The sequence below is a fragment of the Tachyglossus aculeatus genome, chromosome 5 (genome assembly GCF_015852505.1).
Source record: "Tachyglossus aculeatus isolate mTacAcu1 chromosome 5, mTacAcu1.pri, whole genome shotgun sequence".
NCBI lineage: Eukaryota > Metazoa > Chordata > Mammalia > Monotremata > Tachyglossidae > Tachyglossus > Tachyglossus aculeatus.
In genome coordinates, this window is record NC_052070.1 from 32,632,669 (window position 1) to 32,655,820 (window position 23,152).

General features: G+C 47.0%; 2 protein-coding genes across 3 annotated transcripts in view; one reads left to right on the top strand and one right to left on the bottom strand.

The window, feature by feature from the left end:
- Positions 1–2,087, top strand: part of ENOSF1 (enolase superfamily member 1) — a 55,891-nt gene extending 53,804 nt beyond the window's left edge. For both annotated transcript variants that reach the window (XM_038746386.1, XM_038746387.1), the window contains one exon: positions 1,516–2,087. In XM_038746386.1, the coding sequence (XP_038602314.1) occupies positions 1,516–1,617 (102 nt within the window). In that variant the 3' untranslated portion in view covers positions 1,618–2,087. The remainder of the gene's footprint in view (positions 1–1,515) is intronic.
- Positions 2,053–23,025, bottom strand: TYMS (thymidylate synthetase). Its single transcript, XM_038746388.1, has 7 exons — positions 22,802–23,025; positions 17,965–18,038; positions 12,158–12,332; positions 8,963–9,064; positions 5,887–6,062; positions 5,033–5,104; positions 2,053–2,628 (listed from the first exon to the last, which is right to left on the bottom strand). The coding sequence occupies exons 1-7, from the start codon at positions 22,944–22,946 to the stop codon at positions 2,491–2,493; spliced, it is 882 nt and encodes a 293-aa protein (XP_038602316.1). The 5' UTR covers positions 22,947–23,025; the 3' UTR covers positions 2,053–2,490.
- Between the last annotated feature and the right edge of the window lie 127 nt (positions 23,026–23,152).

A 23,152-nucleotide genomic window follows, 5' to 3' on the forward strand; every position in this document is an offset into this window, starting at 1 on the left:
CAATTTTCTCAGTGCCTCAGTTACCTCAGCTGTAAAATGGGGATTGAGATTGTGAGCCCCATGTGAGACAGGGACTGTGTCCAATCCAACTTGCTTGTATCCACCCCAGTGCTTAGTAGTGCGTGGCACATAGTATCAATTATCAATTATCACAGTTATTATTATTAGATTGGACACAGTCCATGTCCCACATGGAGTTCACAATCTTAATCCCCATTTTACAGATGAGGTAACTAAGAGAGAGAAAAGTGAAGTGACCCAGCAGACAGGTGGGGTTGTTAGAATTAGAACCCACATCCTTCCAATCAATCAATCGTATTTATTGAGCACTTACTGTGTGCAGAGCACTGTATTAAGCGCTTGGGAAGTACAAGTTGGCAACATATAGAGACAGTCCCTACCCAAGAGTGGGCTCACAGTCTAAGAGGGTTATCCACTTGGCCACACTGCTTCTATACTTTAAAGCTGTAATAGACAGACCACTAATGACCTTTGTAGTGGTCTTTATCGGTCACAGCTGGTCTCCCACAGTGCACTTCGTATTGTTTTTAATGAATCCAATGAAAGGAAAAGGTCTTTCACTTCATCCTTTACATTGTATTCCTCACCAAAGATTCGTGAGGCTGGCTTCTCCCACACAGCCTAACTAACCCAGGTCAAGACATCTACTCTACCGAAGCCGCAAGCTCAGTCTCATAGCCAAATGGAGAGCGCAGTCAAGAGGTTCCAGATGACTGGGGCCCAGGCCTTTTGCAGTAAATGGATCTCACATTAGCTGGATGCCGGCTCATGTCTCCCTCTCCTAGACTGTGAGCCCACTGTTGGATAGGGACCGTCTCTATATGTTGCCAACTTGTACTTCCCAAGTGCTTAGTACAGTGCTCTGCACACAGTAAGCGCTCAATATATACGATTGAATGAATGAATGAATGTCTGTGTCCCATCCCATTTTCCCCTGCCCCCTTTGCCTGGCCAAGCACAACTATAAAAACACACCCACACACCCACCTACCTTGGTTTAATTGGAATTCATTCAGCATAAAGAAAAAAAAGCAACTCTCCCTCCTATTGAAAACCCTAGAACCAAACTCACTCTCTGGTATTTTACTCCTTTTCTCTTCACCGGGATTATTATGGTATTTGCTAAGCACTTACTATGTACCTAGCCATGCTTTTAAGCACCAGGATAGATACCCGCTGATCAGGTCAGGTGCATTCCCCATTCCATGTGGGGCTCACAGTCTAAGTGGGAGGGAGAACGGAAATTGAATCCCCATTTTACAGTTGAGGAAACTAGGGCTCAGAAGTTACATGATTTCCAAAGGTCACACAACAGGTAAGTGGTAAAGCCAGGATTAGAAACCAGATCCTCTAACTTCCAGGCCCAGGCTCTTTCCACGAGGCCACACTACTTCACATGGATACTAGGGCAACTCTTAGCAGTGTGGTTCTGAGAAAAAGGAGATCTTTGTTCCAAGTGGTGATGATGATGATGACCGCTACTTTTCCTTTAAGGATCCCGGTTATTCTGCAGAGATGAAGGAAGATTCTGTCAAGCAACATGAGTTTCCTGAAGGTGAAGTTTGGCAAAAGCTAATTGCTGCTCAGAAGCTGTAGTAGCTCCCATTACTGTTACTGGGGGACAGTGATTTTGTTTAGTAGAGGAAGCTTTTATCCTAGCAGCACAAAGACTATATAATGCAATGAATGCAAACACAATGAAAATCTGAGGGATCAGCCCACTGGATATTAATATTGTGTCCAGGGGAGCGATGATGTTTGACTCTCCCTCTCTAGACTGCAAACTTGTTGTGGGCAGGAAACCTGTCTCCCACCTCTTATGTTATACTCTCCCAAGTGCTTAGTTCAATGCTTTGCTCACAGCGCTCAAATACCATTGTTTAATTACTTAAAGAACAAAAGGCTCTCACGTTTCTTCTCAAATATATTGGGGGTGAATTTAAATTTGGGGCTGAACACTGTACTATGACACTCTGCAAGACATCTATGTTGCGTTATCTGTTCGGTATTGGAACAAATTTGTTCAAGTAACAAGTTAACCTTTTAATAAATTCAGCATTAGACAAGAAAGATTGCAAACTCTAGTGTCTCTGTACAGCGAGTAAAAAGGAGTGACTAACCTTATTCAAACAGATGTGAAGTAATTTCGTACACGTTTTAAGCTTAGCAGTTTAAGTCCTGGAACTGAACAAAAGTTGATGTTCACATCTCATCCCTTCAGCACTCAGAAAGACCAACAAACTACAGTGAACATTCCTCAGTAAAGAAAGCTATCTGGCTGTGCTCTATTTACTGTACCCATGGCTAATTCTGCTAGAAGCAAAACTCCTCTACCAGAGAAGTTCCAAGGACTTTAAATCTAGTTCATTTCCATCTAAACACAGGCTCCGGAAAACAAATCACCTTTCCAACAAGCATCCAGAGGGATTGCTACAGGGACCCCCTGAAAATAGGCCACAAAGGGGGGTCTTAGACCGCCATCTCCATCTTAATAGCTGGATGGGGATTGTAGTCTTCAATCAGGAAGTCTTCGGCTTTGAAGTCATCGATGGTTTCAACTTGCCGAAGAATCTTGAGCTTGGGAAAAGGTCGGGGCTCCCTCTGAAGCTGAAATCAAAGTGGAGAAGAATAAGCAGGGTACCACCCTTACACCCCTGTTGTTTCAATGACTCACATTTTGGGCTGTGTGCGTATTGCATCAATCTGTCCATGAACCGTAAACCTCATTTAAAGACTCCAAGGATTTCAGTCCTGATCGGCCATGGGGACTTTTCACTCGTCTCCTGCACCATCCACGTGATATGGAGAGCTGTCCTATGCCTCGGTTGTCGTTTGCTATGTAGGAAGTCCAACCTGATCATTTTTAGTCCTAAGAATTCAGCGAGGCTATCTACTTGAAATAATCCCTCTACACTGTAAGCCCGGTATGGGGGGAGTCTACTACAGAGAAGAAGCGTGGCCTACTTGATAACGCACAAGCCTGGGTGTCAGAAGGACTTGAGTTCTAATCCCAGCTCTCCCCCTTGCTTACTTTGTGACCGGGAGCAAGTCACTACACTTTTCTGTACCTCAGTCATCTCATCTGTAAAGTGGGGATGAAGACTGAGTCCCATGGGGGACACGGGACTCTGTCCAAACTGTATCTACCCCAGCACATAGTACAGTGCCTGGCACATAGTAAGCACTTAAAACAAAAAACACAATGTTGCACTGTACTCTCCCTAATGCTCAGTAGAGTGCCCTGCACATAGTAAACACCACTGATTGAAATCAACTCGTGCCAGTGCAGAGAAGACCGTTGTGACAATCACGTGAAGAAATGAATGTTCTGCTCCTGTACTACAGCCACAGGACAAGTTGAAGACTGGCAGGGGGCAAGGTGCCAAGCAGTGTTGCCAGTAGGGGCCTTACACCTGGCAATGTTCCAGGACCTGCTACTTTATTACCATAAACCCCGCTTATTGTTCCTCAGGTAAACTAAGCTCGGCTTTGACAGAAAACAAACCAAAAAAACCACTCCAGCCACTGATCTTCATTCATAGGAAGTGTGCTTCGTTCTCCATTCATTCATTCATTCATTCATTCAATCGGATTTATTGAGTGCTTACTGTGTGCAGAGCACTGTACCAAGTGCTTGGGAAGTACAAGTTGGCAACATATAGAGACGGTCCCTACCCAACAGTGGGCTCACAGTCTAGAAGGGGGAGACAGACAACAAAACAAAACATGTGGACAGGTGTCATCAGAATAAATAGAAGTAAAGCTAGATGCACATCATTAACAAAATAAATAGAAGGGTAAATATGTACAATAAATCTGTACAAACATATATACAGGTGCTGTGGGGAGGGGAAGGAGGTAGGGCGGGGGGGGATGGGGAGGAGGAGAGGAAAAAGGGGACTCAGTCTGGGAAGGCCTCTTGGAGTAGGTGAGCTCTCGGGCTCTGAAAGGAGGAAGAACATTAAGTGCTTAATGCTTTTCACACAGCTGACAATTGGCGGAGCCAGGATTTGAACCCATGACCTCTGCCTCCAAAGCCTGTGCTCTTTCCATTAAGCCACGCTACTTCTCTAAAGATGGAGGGTGGTGGCTATTGGATATGAATGGGAATGGGACTTCCAGGCAGGAGGGAGGGCATGAGGAAGGTGTCGATGGCAAGAGATGAGAGTGAGGCACAGTGTGACTTAGTGGAAAGAGGATGGGCTTGGGATTAAGAAGACGTGGGTTCTAATCCTTGCTCCACCACTTGTCAGCTGTATGACTTTGGGCAGTCACTTAACTTCTCTGTGCCTGTTTCCTCATCTGTAAAATGGGGATGAAGAGTGTGAGCCCCACGTGGAACAACCTGATTACCTTGAATCTACCCCAGTGCTTAGAACAGTGCTTGGTACATAGTAAGTGCTTAACAAACACCATCATTATTATTATTACTATTTCACTTAAATGGTATTTGATAAGCAATTATTATGTGCCAGGCACTGTACTAAGCACTGATATGCACGCATATCAGTCCCTGTTCCACATGGGGTTCACAGTCTAAATCCCCACTTTATAGATGAGGGAATTGGGGCACAGAAAAGTGAATTGACTTGCCCAAGGTCTCCCAGCAGACAAGTGGAGGAGCCAGGGTTAGAACTCAGTTCCTCCTAACTCCCAGGACCATGAGGCTTCTCTGTAGTATTAGATGAGCAAAGCGTGCTGAATGGGTTGTAGTGGAAGAGGAGTGAGGATAACTAGAGGGAAGAGAGCTATTGAGTGCCTTAAAGGAAATAGTGAGGAGCTTCTGCTTCATGGGGATTGTGATGGAAACCACTGGTGGTTTCTAAAACATGCACAGAGCCATGTTTTAGAAAAACGATCTGAGCAGCAGCAAAGCATGAACTGGAGAGAAGTTTGGATTTGCAAATGGCATCTGACATGAACTTTCAGGCCAAAGGAAATTTGTCATTGGAAAGACAGTGCAATTTCAAAACAGACTTAGGATGGAGCATGTTCAGTTCCAACCACTTACTTGAAGTTCCAGCGCTTCAATATGATTCAGGTATACGTGAGCATCTCCCAAAGTATGAACAAAGTCACCAGGCTATATTTCAATGAGGAGAGACGGAAAGAAAAACATTATTAGTACTGCTACGGTTCGGTTCAAACTGCTTCAAAGCAGACTGCAGGATGCATTTTAAAGGGCAAAATATTTGAAGCTACACGAAACTTTTGCTGCTGAGAACTCTTACTCAAGATAAGAAAGCAGACTCCTAAAGGCAAAAGCTTGGCCTTTCCCATAATTAATTAATTAATTAATAATGGCATTTATTAAGTGCTTACTATGTCCAAAACACTGTTCTAAGTGCTGGGGAGGTTACAAGGTGATTAGGTTGTCCCACGGGGGCCCACAGTCTTAATCCCCATTTTACAGATGGGGTAACTGAGGCACAGAGAAGTTAAGTGACTTGCCCAAAGTCACACAGCTGACAATTGGCAGAGCTGGGATTTGAACCCATGACCTGACTCCAAAGCCCGTGCTCTTTCCACTGAGCCACGCTGCTTCTATAAACTTATGATTTACAACATTCAGGGGATATTAAAAGTTCTCTGCACACAGTAAGTGCTCAATAGTTACGACAGAAAATGAATGAATAAATACCCAGGCCACTTCTACTTTCAGTATGTGTTCCCTAGTACAGAACTCTGCAAAAAGTAGGCATTTAATAAATACCATTCTTTAGCTGAGAACTGAACCCTATCTTGTTGTTTGACGATAACTTACTTTGGTATTTTCCTCAATAATTCCATGACAATTCCTCCCACATGAAAACAATAGTATTTTACATGCAATGATTAAATTGCTCAAATAAGAGAGCACCGTACCTTCAGGCCCGTGACATGTGCGATCATATATGTGAGTAATGAGTAACTGGCAATGTTAAAGGGCACTCCAAGGCCCATGTCTCCTGACCTCTGGTACAGCTGGCAAGAGAGCTCACCGTTCAACACATAGAACTGGCAGAGAGCATGGCAAGGGGGCAGAGCCATCAGAGGGATATCTAGGAAAAGAACAAAGGAAGGGAGAAAAAGGTCAGAGAAAACTCCAATCAGAAGAAAAAAAACCCTCATGCCAAACCAGATACTTGTAAGCACTCTTGAGATGTCATAGTCTATCTTTAAGAGGAAAGACTTATTAGCGAATTTAAATTTTGATATGTCTTTTGACACACAACTTGTATAGCAGCATGGCTTACTGGAAAGAAAACAGGCGTCAGAGGACCTGGGTTCTAACCCTGGCTCCACCCTATGACTGCTGTGTGATCTTATACAAATCACTTAACTTCTCTGTGTCTAAGTTTCCTCATCTGAAAATGGGGATCAAATACCTGGCCTCCCTCCTACTTATGACTGTGCGTTTTATGTGGGACTAGGACTGTAGCTGACCTGATTGTCTTGTGTCTACCCCAGTGCTCAGTACAGTGCTTAGCACATCATAAGCGCTTAACAGATACCAGAATTATTCATCGGAATTGTCAGAGCTCATTCAGTCGGCCCACAGGAGATGAAAGTGAATGAACATCTCCTTACTGAGGAGTAAATTTCAACCACATATACTTAATTCAGAGACACTATCTCTCCGGCCGCTCATTCTCAGTCTCCTTTGCGGGCTCCTCCTCCCCCTCCCATTCCCTTACTCTAGGAGTTCCTCAAGGGTCAGTTCTTGGTCCCCTTCTGTTTTCTGTCTACACTCACTCCCTTGGTGAACTCATTCGCTCCCACAGCTTCAACTATCATCTCTATGCTGATGACACCCAAATCTACATCTCTGCCCCTGCTCTCTCTCCCTCCCTTCAGGCTCATGTCTCCTCCTGCCTTCAGGACATCTCCATCTGGATGTCTGCCCGCCATCGAAAACTCAATATGTCCAAGACTGAACTCCTTATCTTTCCTCCCAAACCCTGTCCTCTCCCAGACTTTTCCGTCACTGTAGACGGCACTACCATCCTTCCCGTCTCACAAGCCCGCACCCTTGGTGTCATCCTCAACTCCGCTCTCTCATTCACCCCACACATCCAATCCATCACCGAAATCTGCCGGCCCCCCTCCACAACATTGCCAAGATCCGCCCTTTCCTCTCCATCCAAACCGCTACCCTGCTGGTTCAATCTCTCATCCTATCCTGACTGGATTACTGCATCAGCCTCCTCTCTGATCTCCCATCCTCCTGTCTCTCCCCGCATCAGTTTACTCTGCTGCCCGAATCATCTTTGTGCAGAAACAGAAGGGTATGCTCTGGGCATGTTACACCCCTCCTCAAAACTCTCCAGTGGCTGCCTGTCAACCTACAAATCAAGCAAAAACCTCACTCTCGGCTTCAAAGCTCTCCATCACCTCGTGCTTTCCTACCTCACCTCCCTTCTCCCCTTCTCCAGCCCAGCCCGCACCATCCGCTCCTCTGCCGCTAACATCCTCACTGTACCTCGTTCTCGCCTGTCCTGCCATCGACCCCCGGCCCACGTCCTCCCCCTGGCCCGGAATGCCCTCCGTCCACACATCCGCCAAGCTAGCTCTCTTCCTCCCTTCAAAGCCCTACTGAGAGCTCACCTCCTCCAGGAGGCTTTCCCAGACTGGGCCCCCTTTTTCCTCTCTCCCTCCCCATCCCTCCTGCCCTACCTCCTTCCCCTCCCCACAGCACAAGTATATTTGTACAGATTTATTACTCTATTTATTTTACTTGTACATATTTACTATTCTATTTATTTTGTTAATGATGTACATATAGCTTTAATTCTATTTGTTCTGACTATTTCGACACCTGTCTACATCGTTTTGTTTGTTGTCTGTCTCCCCCTTCTAGACTGTGAGCCCATTGTTGGGTAGGGAACAACTCTGTATGTTGCCAACTTGTACTTCCCAAGCGCTTAGTACAGTGCTCTGTATGAATGAATGAGATTAAAAGAGGCAGAACCTCTAAACAAAGTGAAGTGGTTTTCTGAAGTTTTGACAATAGCTTGAGGGATGTAAAAGTTAAACATCAGCAGGAAAACATTCAATAAATGTTTTTAGATATAGTTTAACTGACACTTTACTCTGGCACTTGTAATCACCCTAATGAAAGTCTAACTGGAAATTAGATTAATAGAGTTATGAGAAAAAGAGTCTCCCATTTGTTGTGTTGTGTTACAAAAGGGAGGTGTGGGGAGGGGGAGGAAAAGATCCAACTAAGGGAACCAGAGCAGGAATTCAGGGAATGACTGTTTATTGCTGTATTGGATTCACCCAAGTGCTTAGTACAATGCACTGCACACAGTAAGCGCTCAATAAATACAATTGAACAAATGAATTCATCCTTGGGAAGGGTATGCAACAGAAAGTATGAACCCCCTGATGCCTTATCAAATTTATTCAAATAATCCTCTCTTAAATGCTTAGCTTTTCCATGCCTCAGTTTCCTCATTTATAAAATGAGGACTTAATACCAGTTCTCCCTGGTATTAGACTGGGAGCCCAAGGTGGGACAGAGACTCTGTCCAAACTGATTATCTTCTATCTACTCCAAGTGCCCAGGACAGTGCTTGGCACAAAGTACCACAGTTATTATTATTGCTAAAATATAAATTTAGAACTTCAAACAACTGTGGGCAGGGAATGTGTCTATCAATTCTATTATACTGTACTCTCCCAAGAACTTAGTACAGTGCTCTGCACATAGTAAGTGCTCAATAAATACGAGCTTTTGGGTAAGTAATTACAAAGTAACTTTTAAGGATGACCGTTAAGTGCTAAGACACCAATGGCTGGCACTCTGGTTAGGATACATAGTAATAATTGCATTTCCTGAGCGTTCACTTGGTGCAGTGCACTGTATTAAGTACGGCAAACAGAGACATGATCCCTTCCTACCAGGAACTGCCCGTATTCCCGGAAGTTCCCATACCAATTCCCTTCCCGCCCTTACCTTTAGGATTCCACGCACACATAATGATTCTTCGATCGTCAGGGTTGGCTTTGATTGTGTCGATGACTTTTTGCAACTGGTCAACTCCTTGGCCGGCATAATCTGAAGAAAGTTGTTCAAAAGATTGAAAAACCAACAAGAGGTCATCGATACCAGCACACACTAAAATTACAAAGGGCCACATTTTCAGGAAATGCTTGGTTTCCACCCCACCACAGGATTGTGAGTTTTCCAGCCTGCTGCATGCCTCAGAAGGACCACAAAACTGAAGCAGAATTGCTCTAAGGGTGGGTCATGGTACACCCACCTCCACCCGCTCATTTGAAAGGAAATACATTTGTTTGAGAAGGAGTGTGGCATAGTGAAAAGAGCAAGGGCTTGGGAGTCAGAGGGTGTGGGTTCTAATCCCGCCTCTGCCAGTTGTCAGCTGTGTGACTTTAGGTAAGTCACTTAACAATCAATCAATCAATCAATCAATCGTATTTATTGAGCGCTTACTATGTGCAGAGCACTGTACTAAGCGCTTGGGAAGTACAAATTGGCAACACATAGAGACAGTCCCTACCCAACAGTGGGCTCACAGTCTAAAAGGGGGAGACAGAGAACAAAACCAAACATACCAACAAAATAAAATAAATAGGATAGAAATGTACAAGTAAAATAAATAAATAAATAAATAAATAGAGTAATAAATATGTACAACCATATATACATATATACAGGTGCTGTGGGGAAGGGAAGGAGGTAAGATGGGGGGATGGAGAGGGGGACGAGGGGGGAGAGGAAGGAAGGGGCTCAGTCTGGGAAGGCCTCCTGGAGGAGGTGAGCTCTCAGCAGGGCCTTGAAGGGAGGAAGAGAGCTAGCTTGGCGGAGGGGCAGAGGGAGGGCATTCCAGGCCCGGGGGATGACGTGGGCCGGGGGTCGATGGCGGGACAGGCAAGAACGAGGTACAGTGAGGAGATTAGCGGCGGAGGAGCGGAGGGTGCGGGCTGGGCAGTAGAAGGTGAGAAGGGAGGTGAGGTAGCAGGGGGCGAGGTGATGGACAGCCTTGAAGCCCAGGGTGAGGAGTTTCTGCCTGATGCGCAGATTGATTGGTAGCCATTGGAGGTTTTTGAGGAGGGGAGTAATATGCCCAGAGCGTTTCTGGACAAAGATAATCCGGGCAGCAGCATGAAGTATGGATTGAAGTGGAGAGAGACACGAGGATGGGAGATCAGAGAGAAAGCTGGTGCAGTAGTCCAGATGGGATAGGATGAGAGCTTGAATGAGCAGGGTAGCGGTTTGGATGGAGAGGAAAGGGCGGATCTTGGCAATGTTGCGGAGCTGCACTTAACTTCTCTGTGCCTCAGTTACCTCATCTGTAAAAGGGGGATTAAGACTGTGAGCGCCACATGGGACAACCTGATGACCCTTTATCTACCCTAGTGTTTAGAACAGTGCTTGGCACATAGGGCTTAACAAATGCTATCATTATTATTATCATCAACTAAGGGACTGAAAATTTGGGAAGAAAAAAAAAACACACAGAGAAACCATGGAGACTAGTGAATAGGCATGGGCCTGGGAATCAGAAGGACCTGGCTTCTACTCCCCACTACGCCATTCGTCTGCTGTGTGACCTGGGGCAAGTCACTTCACTTCTCTATGCCTCAGTTACCTCATCTGGAAAATAGGGATTAAGACTGTGAGCCCTATGTGGGACATGGACTGTGTCCAATATGATTAGCTTGTACTTACCTCAGCACTTGATAATAATAATAACTTTGGTATTTGTTAAGCGCTTACTATGTGCAAAGCACTGTTCTAAGCACTGGGGAGGATACAAGGTAATCAGGTTGTCCCATGTGGGGCTCACAGTCTTAATCCCCATTTTACAGTTGAGGTAACTGAGGCACAGAGAAGTGAAGTGACTTGCCCAAAGTCACACAGCTGACAAGCAGCAGAGCAGGGGTTTGAACCCATGACCTCTGACTCCCAAGCCCGTGCTCTTTCCACTGAGCCACGCTGCTTTTCTGCCCAGCACATAGTAAGCGTCTAACAAATGCTATAAAAACAAAACAAACGAGCTTACAGTATAGAGAGGGAGTCGGACATTAATATAAACATAATTTATAATAAACTACAGTGATTGAATTACCCCCTTCTCCCAAGGGGTAACTGCACCTGAGGTTTCTGCAGGGAAGAAATGAGACAATCCTAGAAAAAGAAAGACCACTGGGTCCCTTAAGCATAAAGACCTGGTCATTTGTCTTATTTGAGGCCTTTGATGACCCCAGAACAACTGGCCCTTCAGCTGTCTCCTCAGCAAGTGATTCGAGAAGAGATTCGCTCATCTCAGAACTGTCCCTCACCCGCAACAGCATCCCTGAGGAGAAAAGCTAAGCCACAATAGTACTTTCTCCTTTTTCTGGTCTCTCAGTACTCAGTAGATATTTTCAACCAACACTGCGGACTGCCCGATCCACAGTTCCCGGCAATTCTGCAGCAAATGGGACAGAGAGGAAATCTGGGATTTCTGCCTTTTGCAGGTGGGGCAGTTTCCATCACCCTGAAACAAGGACAACAAGCCGATCCTTCCGGGCAGTCAGAGAGGGCACCCAAAGGCCAGCGGCCAGCCTTGGGGGTCCCGGTGATGTTTACTAATGGTGAACTGCCCCAAGCCTCTTTCCACTGACATCAAATGCTCAGGATACCTTGCCCCATAAAACTGATCTTTTAAAAGAAGATATAATCAGTGGCATCTATCGAGTCCTTACTGTGGGCAGAGCAGTAAATGCAGCACTGGGGAGAGAACAATACAACAGAATTGATTGATGACTCATACCTTCAGGGAGTTTATTGTCTAATGGAGGAGGCAGGCATTAAAATAAATTACAGATAGAGGAAATGACAGAGTATAAATTAATTGTACATAAATAAGCACTATGAGGCAAGCATTAATGTGATTAAGGAGTACAGCCCCAAGCATATAAGCGATACAGAAGGGAGGGTGAATAAGATGGGAAATTAGAGGTCGGTCGAGGAAGGCATCTTGGAGGAGATACGACTTTAAGAAGGGCGACGAAGATGGGGACAGCTCCCTAGATAAGCACCTACAGCTTCCCAAACTGCTCACACCAAATTGAAATAATGGTGGAAAATAACTCTGCTACTGTGGCAGAAAAGACAACTTGTGGAGTCATTCATTTTCCTCACCTGTGTTCATCTCCTTGTATTCGGCACCAAAATGCCTCCACTGAAAGCCATAAACTGGTCCCAAGTCTCCTTCCTCTCTGGAGGTAAAGCCATGCTTATCCAGGAAGTCCCGAGACCCATTGGCATCCCAGATCCTCACTCCCTTCGCAGAGAGTTCTTTGGCATTTGTGGAGCCCTAGAAGAGGTGGACAAAGTCAAGGTGTGAGGACATCTTCCCTACCGTTTTTCTCTGCTCTTTATGACATGTCCAATCCCGCATCTCCTTCTCAGTTTCTCGTCCCGTCTCAAGGCCTGATTTCTTTCTCCTCAAATATTCTCATTTGTTTAGAGTAGGAGGAGGTCATGCCCTCTTCCCAGCCCCACCTAACCCATACATTCATTAGTTTACTGACATTACCCAATTTTTCCCAAGGCCCCTTTCCACTACCCTGCGTTCTTCTCACAACTGTGTTCTCTGACCTGATCTGCCTGACATCCATTTTCAGCCAATTGAAGTTTGCCCCTTTCGGTCAATTGACAGGACGATCCCACCTGAGTTTCCACTTGGCCCCATAGTCATAGGACGGTTCAGTCCTGACCCCGTGGCGGGTGAGGGTGGGGTTAGAACCAGGATGTCCCTTGGCATCAGAGCAGCCCTGGCATCGGTTCAATCGGTTCCGCCACACCCCCTCTGGCCAGAGAAGTTACGCTAGAGGTAGCATTTTGACCTTGGGATGGCCATTGCCCAGGGTCAATCAATCAATCAATCAATCAATCGTATTTATTGAGCGCTTACTATGTGCAGAGCACTGTACTAAGCGCTTGGGAAGTACAAATTGGCATCACATAGAGACAGTCCCTACCCAACAGTGGGCTCACAGTCTAAAAGGGGGAGACAGAGAACAGAACCAAACATACCAACAAAATAAAATAAGTAGGATAGAAATGTACAAGTAAAATAAATAAATAAATAAATAAATAGAGTCATAAATATGTACAACCATATATACATATATACAGGTGCTGTGGGGAAGGGAAGGAGGTAAGACGGGGGGATGGAGAGGGGGACGAGGGGGAGAGGAAAGAAGGGGCTCAGTCTGGGAAGGCCTCCTGGAGGAGGTGAGCTCTCAGCAGGGCCTTGAAGGGAGGAAGAGAGCTGGCTTGGCGGATGGGCAGAGGGAGGGCATTCCGGGCCTGGGGGAGGACGTGGGCCGGGGGTCGATGGCGGGACAGGCGAGAGCGAGGTACAGTGAGGAGATTAGTGGTGGAGGAGCGGAGGGTGCGGGCTGGGCAGTAGAAGGAGAGAAGGGAGGTGAGGTAGGAGGGGGCGAGGTGATGGACAGCCTGGAAGCCCAGGGTGAGGAGTTTCTGCCTGATGCGCAGATTGATCAGTAGGCATTGGAGGTTTTTGAGGAGGGGAGTAATATGTCCAGAGCGTTTCTGGACAAAGATAATCCGGGCAGCAGCATGAAGTATGGATTGAAGTGGAGAGAGACACGAGGATGGGAGATCAGAGAGAAGGCTAGTGCAGTAGTCCAGACGGGATAGGATGAGAGCTTGAATTAGCAGGGTAGCCTTGGCCCTAGCCACATGACCCCAACCTTCCCTGCGTCCCTTCCGGGGCGCGTGGTGGTGGGGTGACGTGCCTTCCAGCATCGTCCCTCCCCTGACCACATGGCCCTACTGAGAGCTCACCTCCTCCAGGAGGCCTTCCCAGACTGAGTCCCTTCATTCCTCTCCCCCTCGTCCCCCTCTCCACCCCCCATCTTACCTCCTTCCCTTCCCCACAGCACCTGTATATATGTATATATGTTTGTACATATTTATTACTCTATTTATTGATTGATTTTACTTGTACATATCTATTCTATTTATTTTATTTTGTTAGTATGTTTGGTTTTGTTCTCTGTCTCCCCCTTTTAGACTGTGAGCCCACTGTTGGGTAGGGACTGTCTCTATATGTTGCCAATTTGTACTTCCCAAGCGCTCAGTACAGTGCTCTGCACACAGTAAGCGCTCAATAAATACGATTGATGATGATGATGCCAAGGACCAATGTCCTCCCCTGGCTGGCCACGGAAGCCGGGAAAGTGGATCCATGTGTTGGGACAGAGGACAAGGCCCATCCCTTGGCCAGGTGTGATGGGAGGCGGAACCCCCAAGGTGTGCGGACCATAGGTAGGGAGTGTGACTGGTGGGGTACAAAGGTCTTATGATAGAGCACAGAGGCAGGAGCTGGGACTGGCTGTAGAGTTCATCGCACCTGTGTGGATAGAGCCGGAGCAACAGCAATTTAGTACCCAGCATCCTCCCACTAAGCTTACCGCCAGGAGCAAAACTAGCAGCAACTCATGGAACACTGAGCTCCCCCCAGTTTAAAGAGTCCATGGAACCAGTCCGAAACTTCTCTAGAGCTGTGGACTCCTGGTGAGCTGCACGGTACATTGCCAGATATCATCGTGTCCAATTGTCCAGAATCACAGGAATGAAGGGGTGAGGGGTACCAGTCATGTTGAAGAAGGTTGTCCGTTAAAAACAGGTTCCCTTCCCTAATGCTGTCACATTATGGCTAAGACCGAAGACGGCCTCCTCGGGAAGGAGTTCCGTGATGATTCCTTTGCTCGACCCGTCCGGAAGTCAAGCAATACTGATCATAAAATTATGAGGTTCAGAAGTACCCAGGAGCATCATACAGCCAAATACAACTGATAAAATTAGAAATAATAGCTTTTTCATAATAATATTTAGCAGGTTAGATGACGAGCAGGCCAAGCAGTTTCATAGACTGATGTGTCGTCATTCCCCCTCTTCCAGGCGTGGTGTCTGCAAGAGAGAAGGGTCTAGGTCTTGGAGGATCTCCAAGCCTCTACCAGAGTTAGTGGGCAGCTCTCATCGCTACTAGCTGCCTAGGTGTGCCCAGTCGGATTCAATTATTATTCCAAATATATCAAGATGACACTTTATATTTGATTTGCTTCTACCTCTTTTACCAATTTAGTGAAATTTAAGGTAGTAAAATTATAGAAATAATGGTTAAATCACCACGCCTACAGTTGTTCCTAGGCTGGAAGAACAATGGCAAATTTGCTCCCATTTATGGCTATTGTAGTTTCTAGGGGGAGGTGCCTTAGATTGAGGAGGACAACCATTCACCTGAGAGGGAGGCAACCCTTTGCTGGAAAGGGGTGCCTTTTCTCAAAGGAGTTCCCTTTTGATCTTCCAAAATGATAGCGCTACCCTGATGGAAAATTGGTTAGGTTTCCTACCCCCACGCCTTAACCTGCAACTTTCTTGCACGTAGTTGGGTGCTCGGGTGATGGGGAGCGCCCCCCGTTTCCCGGTGACCCCAATTATGGCAACATTTCCCATAATTGATGGTTGGCCCCCTAGCCAAGCATCCTTCCTCATCATAGATATCTGGGTCCCGGCGTCTACGGGAAGGAGACTTCCTGATGATCATTTACTAGGACGGTCATGTATGGGGAGCACCCGGGCTGTAGGAGGCCCACGGCCACCGTCCATTGACCAGGCCCGCCGGATCCCCCTTCTAGTTTCCCTGCTCTGTGGTGGGTGGGGCCGTTGGTCTACCTTCGTGAGCGAGCAGTTTCAGGATATGGGTGGGCAGCCCATCCAGGAAAACCCACTCCTTCAACTCCTGCTATATGGCCACCCGTTCTCCTGTGCCAAGTCTTCCTGAACCGACCCAGGAGGTCTTCCCAGACTGAGTCCAGCCCAGCCCGCACCCTCTGCTCCTCTGCCGCTAATCTCCTCACCGTGCCTCGTTCTTGCCTGTCCCGCCATCGACCCCCTGTCCACGTCATCCCCAGGGCCTGGAATGCCCTCTCTCTTCCCATCCGCCAGGATAGCTCTCCTCCTCCCTTCAAGGCCCTACTGAGAGCTCACCTCCTCCAGGAGGCCTTCCCAGACTGACCCCCTTCCTTCTTCTCCCCCTCGTCCCCCCCTCCATCCCCCCATCTTACCTCCTTCCCTTCCCCACAGCACCTGTATATATGTATATATGTTTGTACATATTTATTACTCTATTTATTTATTTATTTTACTTGTACATATCTATTCTATTTATTTTATTTTGTTAGTATGGTTTTGTTCTCTGTCTCCCTCTTCTAGACTGTGAGCCCACTGTTGGGTAGGAACTGTCTCTATATGTTGCCAACTTGTACTTCCCAAGCTCTTAGTACAGTGCTCTGCACACAGGAAGCGCTCAATAAATGCGATTGATTCAATCTCAGTCCCCAAATTTGGGGAGATTGGCCTCGCTCAGGAACGGTCTGAGAGGTAACGGCCAGCTCTTGAGTGGACCCAGAAGTCTGGGTGCCTGGATTTTAACAATGAGATTGGTATTTGTTAAGCACTTATTATGTGCCAGGCACCGATCTAAGCGCTGGGGTGGATAAAAGGTAATCGGGTTTGACACAGGGCCTGACCCACAAGGGGCTCACAGCCGTAACGCCCATTTTACAGATGAGGTAACAGACACAGAGAAGCTTAGTGACTTGCTCAAGGTCACAGAGCATACAGGAGGCAGAGCCGGGATTAGAACCCAGGTTTACTGATTCTCAGGCCCGTGTTATTTTCACTAGGCCACGCTGCTTCTCCTATTTTAGATTGGAAACCCCACCTGACGGTCACGTATCATTGTCTGATTCCCTGCGTATTCTTTCCCAGTGCTTAGTACAGTGTTCTGCATAATAAATACCATGATTACTACTGGAGGAGTATGGGTCCACTGTGAGGAAGACTCCACCTGAGCAACTACTCTGTCCCCCACCCTCAGAGACCATCCTGGCCGAGGTGACCACCCCAGACACCAGCCTGGGATCAGACAGGCTTTGGCCAGAAGGTAAAAGGAACAAGGGGATCCAGGCATTCACTGCTCGTACTCTATTTCCTAATGGACTCGCTTCAGTCGAGAAGTCGCATGACCTAGTGGAGAAAGCACAAACCTGGAAGGCAGAAGGATCTGGGTTCTAATCTCGGCTCCGCCACCTGTCTGCAGTGTGACCCTGGGCAAGTCATGTAACTTCTCTGGGCCACAGTTACTTCATCTGTAAAATGAGGACTAAGGCTGGGAACCCCAAGGGTGGGGGGGGGGGAAGGGACAGTGTCCGACTGGATTACTCGTATTTATTTATTTAATTGTAGTTATTGCACACTTACTGTGTGCACAGCACTGTACTAAGCATTTGGAAAGTACAATTTGGCAACAAAGAGAGACAATCCCTCCCCACAACGGGCTCACGGTCTAGAAGGGGGAGGCAGACATCAAAACAAGTAAATGGGCATCAATAGCATCAATAAATAGAACTATAGATACACATCAAAACAAGTAAACAGGCATTTATATAAATAAATAGAATTTTAGATATGTGCAACTAACTACATAGATAAGGGAGGGGAGGGGGAGCTGAGGAAAAGGGGGCCTTAGTCTGGGAAGGCTTTGTCCCTACCCCAGTGCTTAGTTCAGTGCCTGGCACATAGTAAGTGCTTAACAAATACCATTAAAAACAAACAAACAAAACACTTGTGCACCTCTGTTGCTGGTTTAAGGGCGTTCTCCCTGTCTATGTCCCCAGGGAAATAGTGGAAAATGCTCTGTACCACTAGGAATACAAGAAGCAGGTAGCCAGAGGGAATTTCCCTCCTCTAGACTGTTCCCCTGCTGGATTGTGAGATCACTGTGGGCGGGAAATATCGTTGCTTACTGTTTTACTGTGCTTTCCCAAGTTCTTAGTACAGTGCTTTGCACACAGTAAGCGCTTAAAAAATACAATCGACTGACAGACTGAATGAATGAATGACTAGCTCACCTTGATAAACCAGAGCAGCTCCTCCAGTACTCCCTTCCAGAACATCCGTTTGGTCGTCAGCAAAGGAAACTGATCTAAAAGACCATTTGAGGGGGGGAAAAAATACATCTTGAAGGGCAAAACTGTAAATCCTGTAGAAGTCGAGCCCTGGGAGCAAGGTCGCATCTCAGAGTGACCCCCGCACCCCCTGAAGGTACTTGGGGGAGGCCCTAGGTTGCCCGAGGTGATGGATGTTGGTGGCTGTCTGGGGCCCCTTTTGTGGGCTGGGATTTTTCTGGCCTTATTAGAGAAGCAGCATGGCCTAGTAGAAAGAGCACGGGCCTGGGTTCTAATCTCAGCTTTACCACTTGTCTGTTGTGTGACCTTGGGCATGTCACTTCATTTCTCTGTGCCTCAGTTCCCTCATCTGAAAAATGGGGATTAAGGCTGTGAGTCCCGTGTGGGCCAGGAACTGTGTCCAACCCAATTATCTTGTATATACCCCAGTGCTTAGTACAGTATCTGGCATCATCATCATCATCAATCGCATTTATTGAGCACTTACTGTGTGCAGAGCACTGTACTAAGAGCTTGGGAAGTACAATTTGGCAACATATACAGTCCCTACCTGACAGTGGGCTCACAGTCTAAAAGGGGGAGACAGAGAACAAAACCAAACATACTAACAAAATAAAATAAATATATAAATATATAAAATAAATACAGTATCTGGCACACAGTAAGGAATTAACAAATGCCACAATTATTACTATTTCTGCAGGGACCCTTCCACGCTGGCTCTATACTGACTCCCAGCCCATCCTGAGAGTGCAGGACTGAGTGGAACGGTTATGTGACTTTGGCCACTTACACATCAGGGATGTACTGTACTCTCCCAAAGGCTCGAGAGAGTGCTCTACACATAGTAAGTGCTCAATAAATACCACTGATTGATGAAGCAGTACGTTGTAGTGGATAGAGCACGGGGCTGGGAGTCTGAAGGTCATGGGTTCTAATCTCTGCTCTGCTACTTGGCTGCTGCGTGACCTTAGGCGAGTCACTTCACATCTCTGGGCCTTAGTTCCTTCATCTGTAAAATGGGGAATAAGGCTGTGAGCCCCATGTGGGACAGGGAATGTGTCCAACCAAAGTTGCTGATCCCCACCCCAGTGCTTAGTACAGTGCACGGCACACGGTAAGCGCTTAAATACCATAATTATTACTATTATGACCGCATACACAGTACATTGTCTCAGGGCCCACTCCCACAGGCACATAGTTAGCATTTAACAAGTATCATCATCATTATTATTATTATTATGGCCACACACCCAGTGGGTTGTCTTTCTTAGCATGGCATAGTGGGATGCGGCATGACATAGTGGATAGAGCACAGGTTCGGGAGTCAGAAGGTTCATTCATTCATTCAATCGTATTTATTGAGCTCTTACTGTGTGCAGGGCACTGTACTAAGCGCTTGGGAAGTACAAGTTGGCAACATAAAGAGACAATCCCTACCCAACAACAGGCTCACAGTCTAGAAGGGGGAGACAGACAACAAAACAAAACATGTGGTCGGGTGTCATCAGAATAAATAGAGGTAAAGCTGGATGCACATCACTGACAAAATAGAATAGTAAATATGTACAAGTAAAATAAATAGAATACTAAATCTGTACAAAGGTTATTCATTCAATCACATTTATTGAGCGCTTACTGTGTGCAGAGCACTGTAATAATAATAATAATAATGGCATTTATTAAGTGCTTACTATGTGCAATCAATCAATCGTATTTATTGAGCACTTACTGTGTGCAGAGCACTGTACGAAGTGCTTGGGAAGTACATGTTGGCAACACATAGAGACAGTCCCTACCCAACAGTGGGCTCACAGTCTAGAAGGGGGAGACAGCAGAGAATCAATCAATCAATCAATTGTATTTATTGAGCGCTTACTGTGTGCAGAGCACTGTACTAAGCTCTTGGGAAGTACAAGTTGGCAACATATAGAGACAGTCCTTACCCAACAGTGGGCTCACAGTCTAAAAGTTAAGTGACTAGCCCGAAGTCACACAACTGACAAGTGGCAGAGCCGGGATTTGAACCCATGACCTCTGACTCCAAAGCCCGGGCTCTTTCCATTGAGCCACGCTGCTTCTCTGTACTAAGCGCTTGGGAAGTCCAAGTTGGCAACATATAGAGACGGTCCCTACCCAACAGCGGGCTCACAGTCTAGAAGGTTACGTAGGAAGTTATGGGTTCTAAGCCCTGTCTTGTCTGCTGCGATACTTTTGGCAAATCACTTGACGTCTCTGTGCCTCCATTCCCTCATCTGCAAAATGGGGATTGAGACTGTGAGCCCCATGTGGGATGGGGCCTGGGTCCAACCCAATTTACTTGTGTACACCCCAGCGCTTAGTACAGTGCCTGGCACACAGTAAGCTCTTGACAAATGGCACAATTATTATTATCAAACGCCCCCCACCCCCCAGACTGGAGGGTGGGGGCTGCAATGGGCTTGCGGGCCATAGGGCGGCTGTGGGGGAGTTTGGGGGTCACCGGCTGGCACGAGAGGGGGTGTGCGGCGGAGGAGGGAGGTAGGGAGGGAGAGAGAGAGGGAATAAATAAATGCCATCATTATTATTATTATTATTTATGTCTGCTGTGTGACCTCGGGCAAGTCACTTAACTTCCCTGAGCCTCAGTTCCCTCATCTGTAAAATGGGGATTAAGATTGTGAGCCCCCCGTGGGATAACCTGATCACCTTGTATCCGTCCCGGCGCTTAGAACAGTGCTTCGCACGTAGTAAGCGCTCAATAAATGCCATCATTATTATTATTATTTATGTCTGCTGTGTGACCTCGGGCAAGTCGCTTAACTTCCCTGAGCCTCAGTTCCCTCATCTGTAAAATGGGGATTAAGATTGTGAGCCCCCCGTGGGACAACCTGATCACCTTGTATCCTCCCCGGCGCTTAGAACAGTGCTTCGCACATAGTAAGCGCTCAATAAATGCCATCGTTATTATTATTATTTATGTCTGCTGTGTGACCTCGGGCAAGTCGCTTAACTTCCCTGAGCCTCAGTTCCCTCATCTGTAAAATGGGGATTAAGATTGTGAGCCCCCCGTGGGACAACCTGATCACCATGTATCCTTCCCGGCGCTTGGTACAGTGCTTTGGAACCTGTACATATCAATCAATCAATCATATTTATTGAGCGCTTACTATGTGCAGAGCACTGTACTAAGCGCTTGGGAAGTACAAATTGGTACAAAAAAGTACAAGTACAATTAGATATAGAACATATCTATTCTATTTATTTTATTTTGTTAGTATGTTTGGCTTTGTTCTCTGTCTCCCCCTTTTAGACTGCGAGCCCACTGTTGGGTAGGGACTGTCTCTATATGTTGCCAACTTGTACTTCCCAAGCGCATAGTACAGTGCTCTGCACACAGTAAGCGCTCAATAAATACGATTGATTGATTGATTGCTTTGCACATAGTAAATGTTATCGACACGTAGGGTGCAAAAGAGGTTAACTCGGTGTAAATCGGCCGCAGGTTTCAGGTTTCTTGTACCCAGGGTGGTGACGCAGATAGGAAAAAATGGCTCGGAGACACGAGTTCAGATAGAGCAGCAAAGAAGGAAAGTGGCTACCTTAGCCCGTTCACCTCCCGGGAGAGGGACGAGTGCCAAGCAGCCCCGATCCCAATATCACTGTGTCTTTTGTTGAGTTACAGCAACATGGCAGTGGGACATTTGGAAATTTCAGGAATTCAATTCGCTAATCTCCTCACCGTACCTCGTTCTCGCCTGTCCCACCATCGACCCCCCGGCCTGGAATGCCCTCCCTCTACCCACCCGCCAAGCTAGCTCTCTTCCTCCCTTCAAGGCCCTGCTGAGAGCTCACCTCCTCCAGGAGGCCTTCCCTGACTGAGCCCCTTCCTTCCTCTCCCCCTCGTTCCCCTCTCCATCCCCCATCTTACCTCCTTCCCTTCCCCACAGCACCTGTATATATGTTTGTACATATTCATTACTCTATTTATGTATTAATTTTACTTGTACATATCTATTCTATTGATTTTATTTTGTTAGCATGTTTGGTTTTGTTCTCTGTCTCCCCCTTTAAGACTGCGAGCCCACTGTTGGGTAGGGACTGTCTCTATACGTTGCCAGCGCTTAGTCCAGTGCTCTGCACACAGTAATTGCTCAATAAACACGATTGATTGATTGAGTGACCGGCGGGGTGTTACAAATTCTCTTGGTCCTCCGTTCCTGCGGCCTTGTGCAAGATGTTATTTGCTTAACAAATGCCAGAATTATTATTATTATTACCTGTTGCTGAATTGTACTTTCCAGGGGATTGGTACAGTGCTCTGCACATATTAAGGGCAGGGCCCAGGGCACAGCAGAGTAGGGCAGGGCAAGGCAGAGCACAGGAGAACAGGGCAAGATGTTATTTGCTTAACAAATGCCAGAATTATTATTATTATTACCTGTTGCTGAATTGTACTTTCCAAGGGATTGGTACAGTGCTCTGCACATATTAAGGGCAGGGCCCAGGGCAGAGCAGAGTAGGGCAGGGTAAGGCAGAGAACAGGGCAGGGCCCAGGACAGAGTAGAGTAGGGCAGGACAAGGCAGAGCAGGGCATCATCCTCATCAATCGTATTTATTGAGCGCTTACTATGTGCAGAGCACTGTACTAAGCGCTTGGGAAGTACATATTGGCAACATATAGAGACAGTCCCTACCCAACAGTGGGCTCACAGTTTAAAAGGGGGGACAGAGAACAAGACCAAACATACTAACAAAATAAAATAAGGGCATGGCGGGGGCCGAGGAGGAGTTGGGTTACCCCTGAGGCTGTAGCGCGCTTGCAGGCCGAAGACGGACAGGGTGCCGGTGCCGGTTCGGTCCTCCTTCTTGCAGCCATCCTGGAGGAGGTGCTGCACCTGGCCCAGGTACTGCCATTCCCCGTGGGGTGGACGGTCGGTGGGCATGGTGCAGGGCCAGCAGCTTTAGCAGAAGGCCACGGCTGAGGGGGCCAGGGCTGAGGGAGGCGCCTTTTTTTAGGCGGGAAAGAGGAGGAGGAGGAGGAGTTGGAGAAAGAGGGGGCAACTACTTCCTACCCAAAACGGAAGCCATGCCCCCGGCCGCCCAGCCCTCCGGGAAACTCTCACCTAGGCCTGCTTCCACAGCCCCCCAA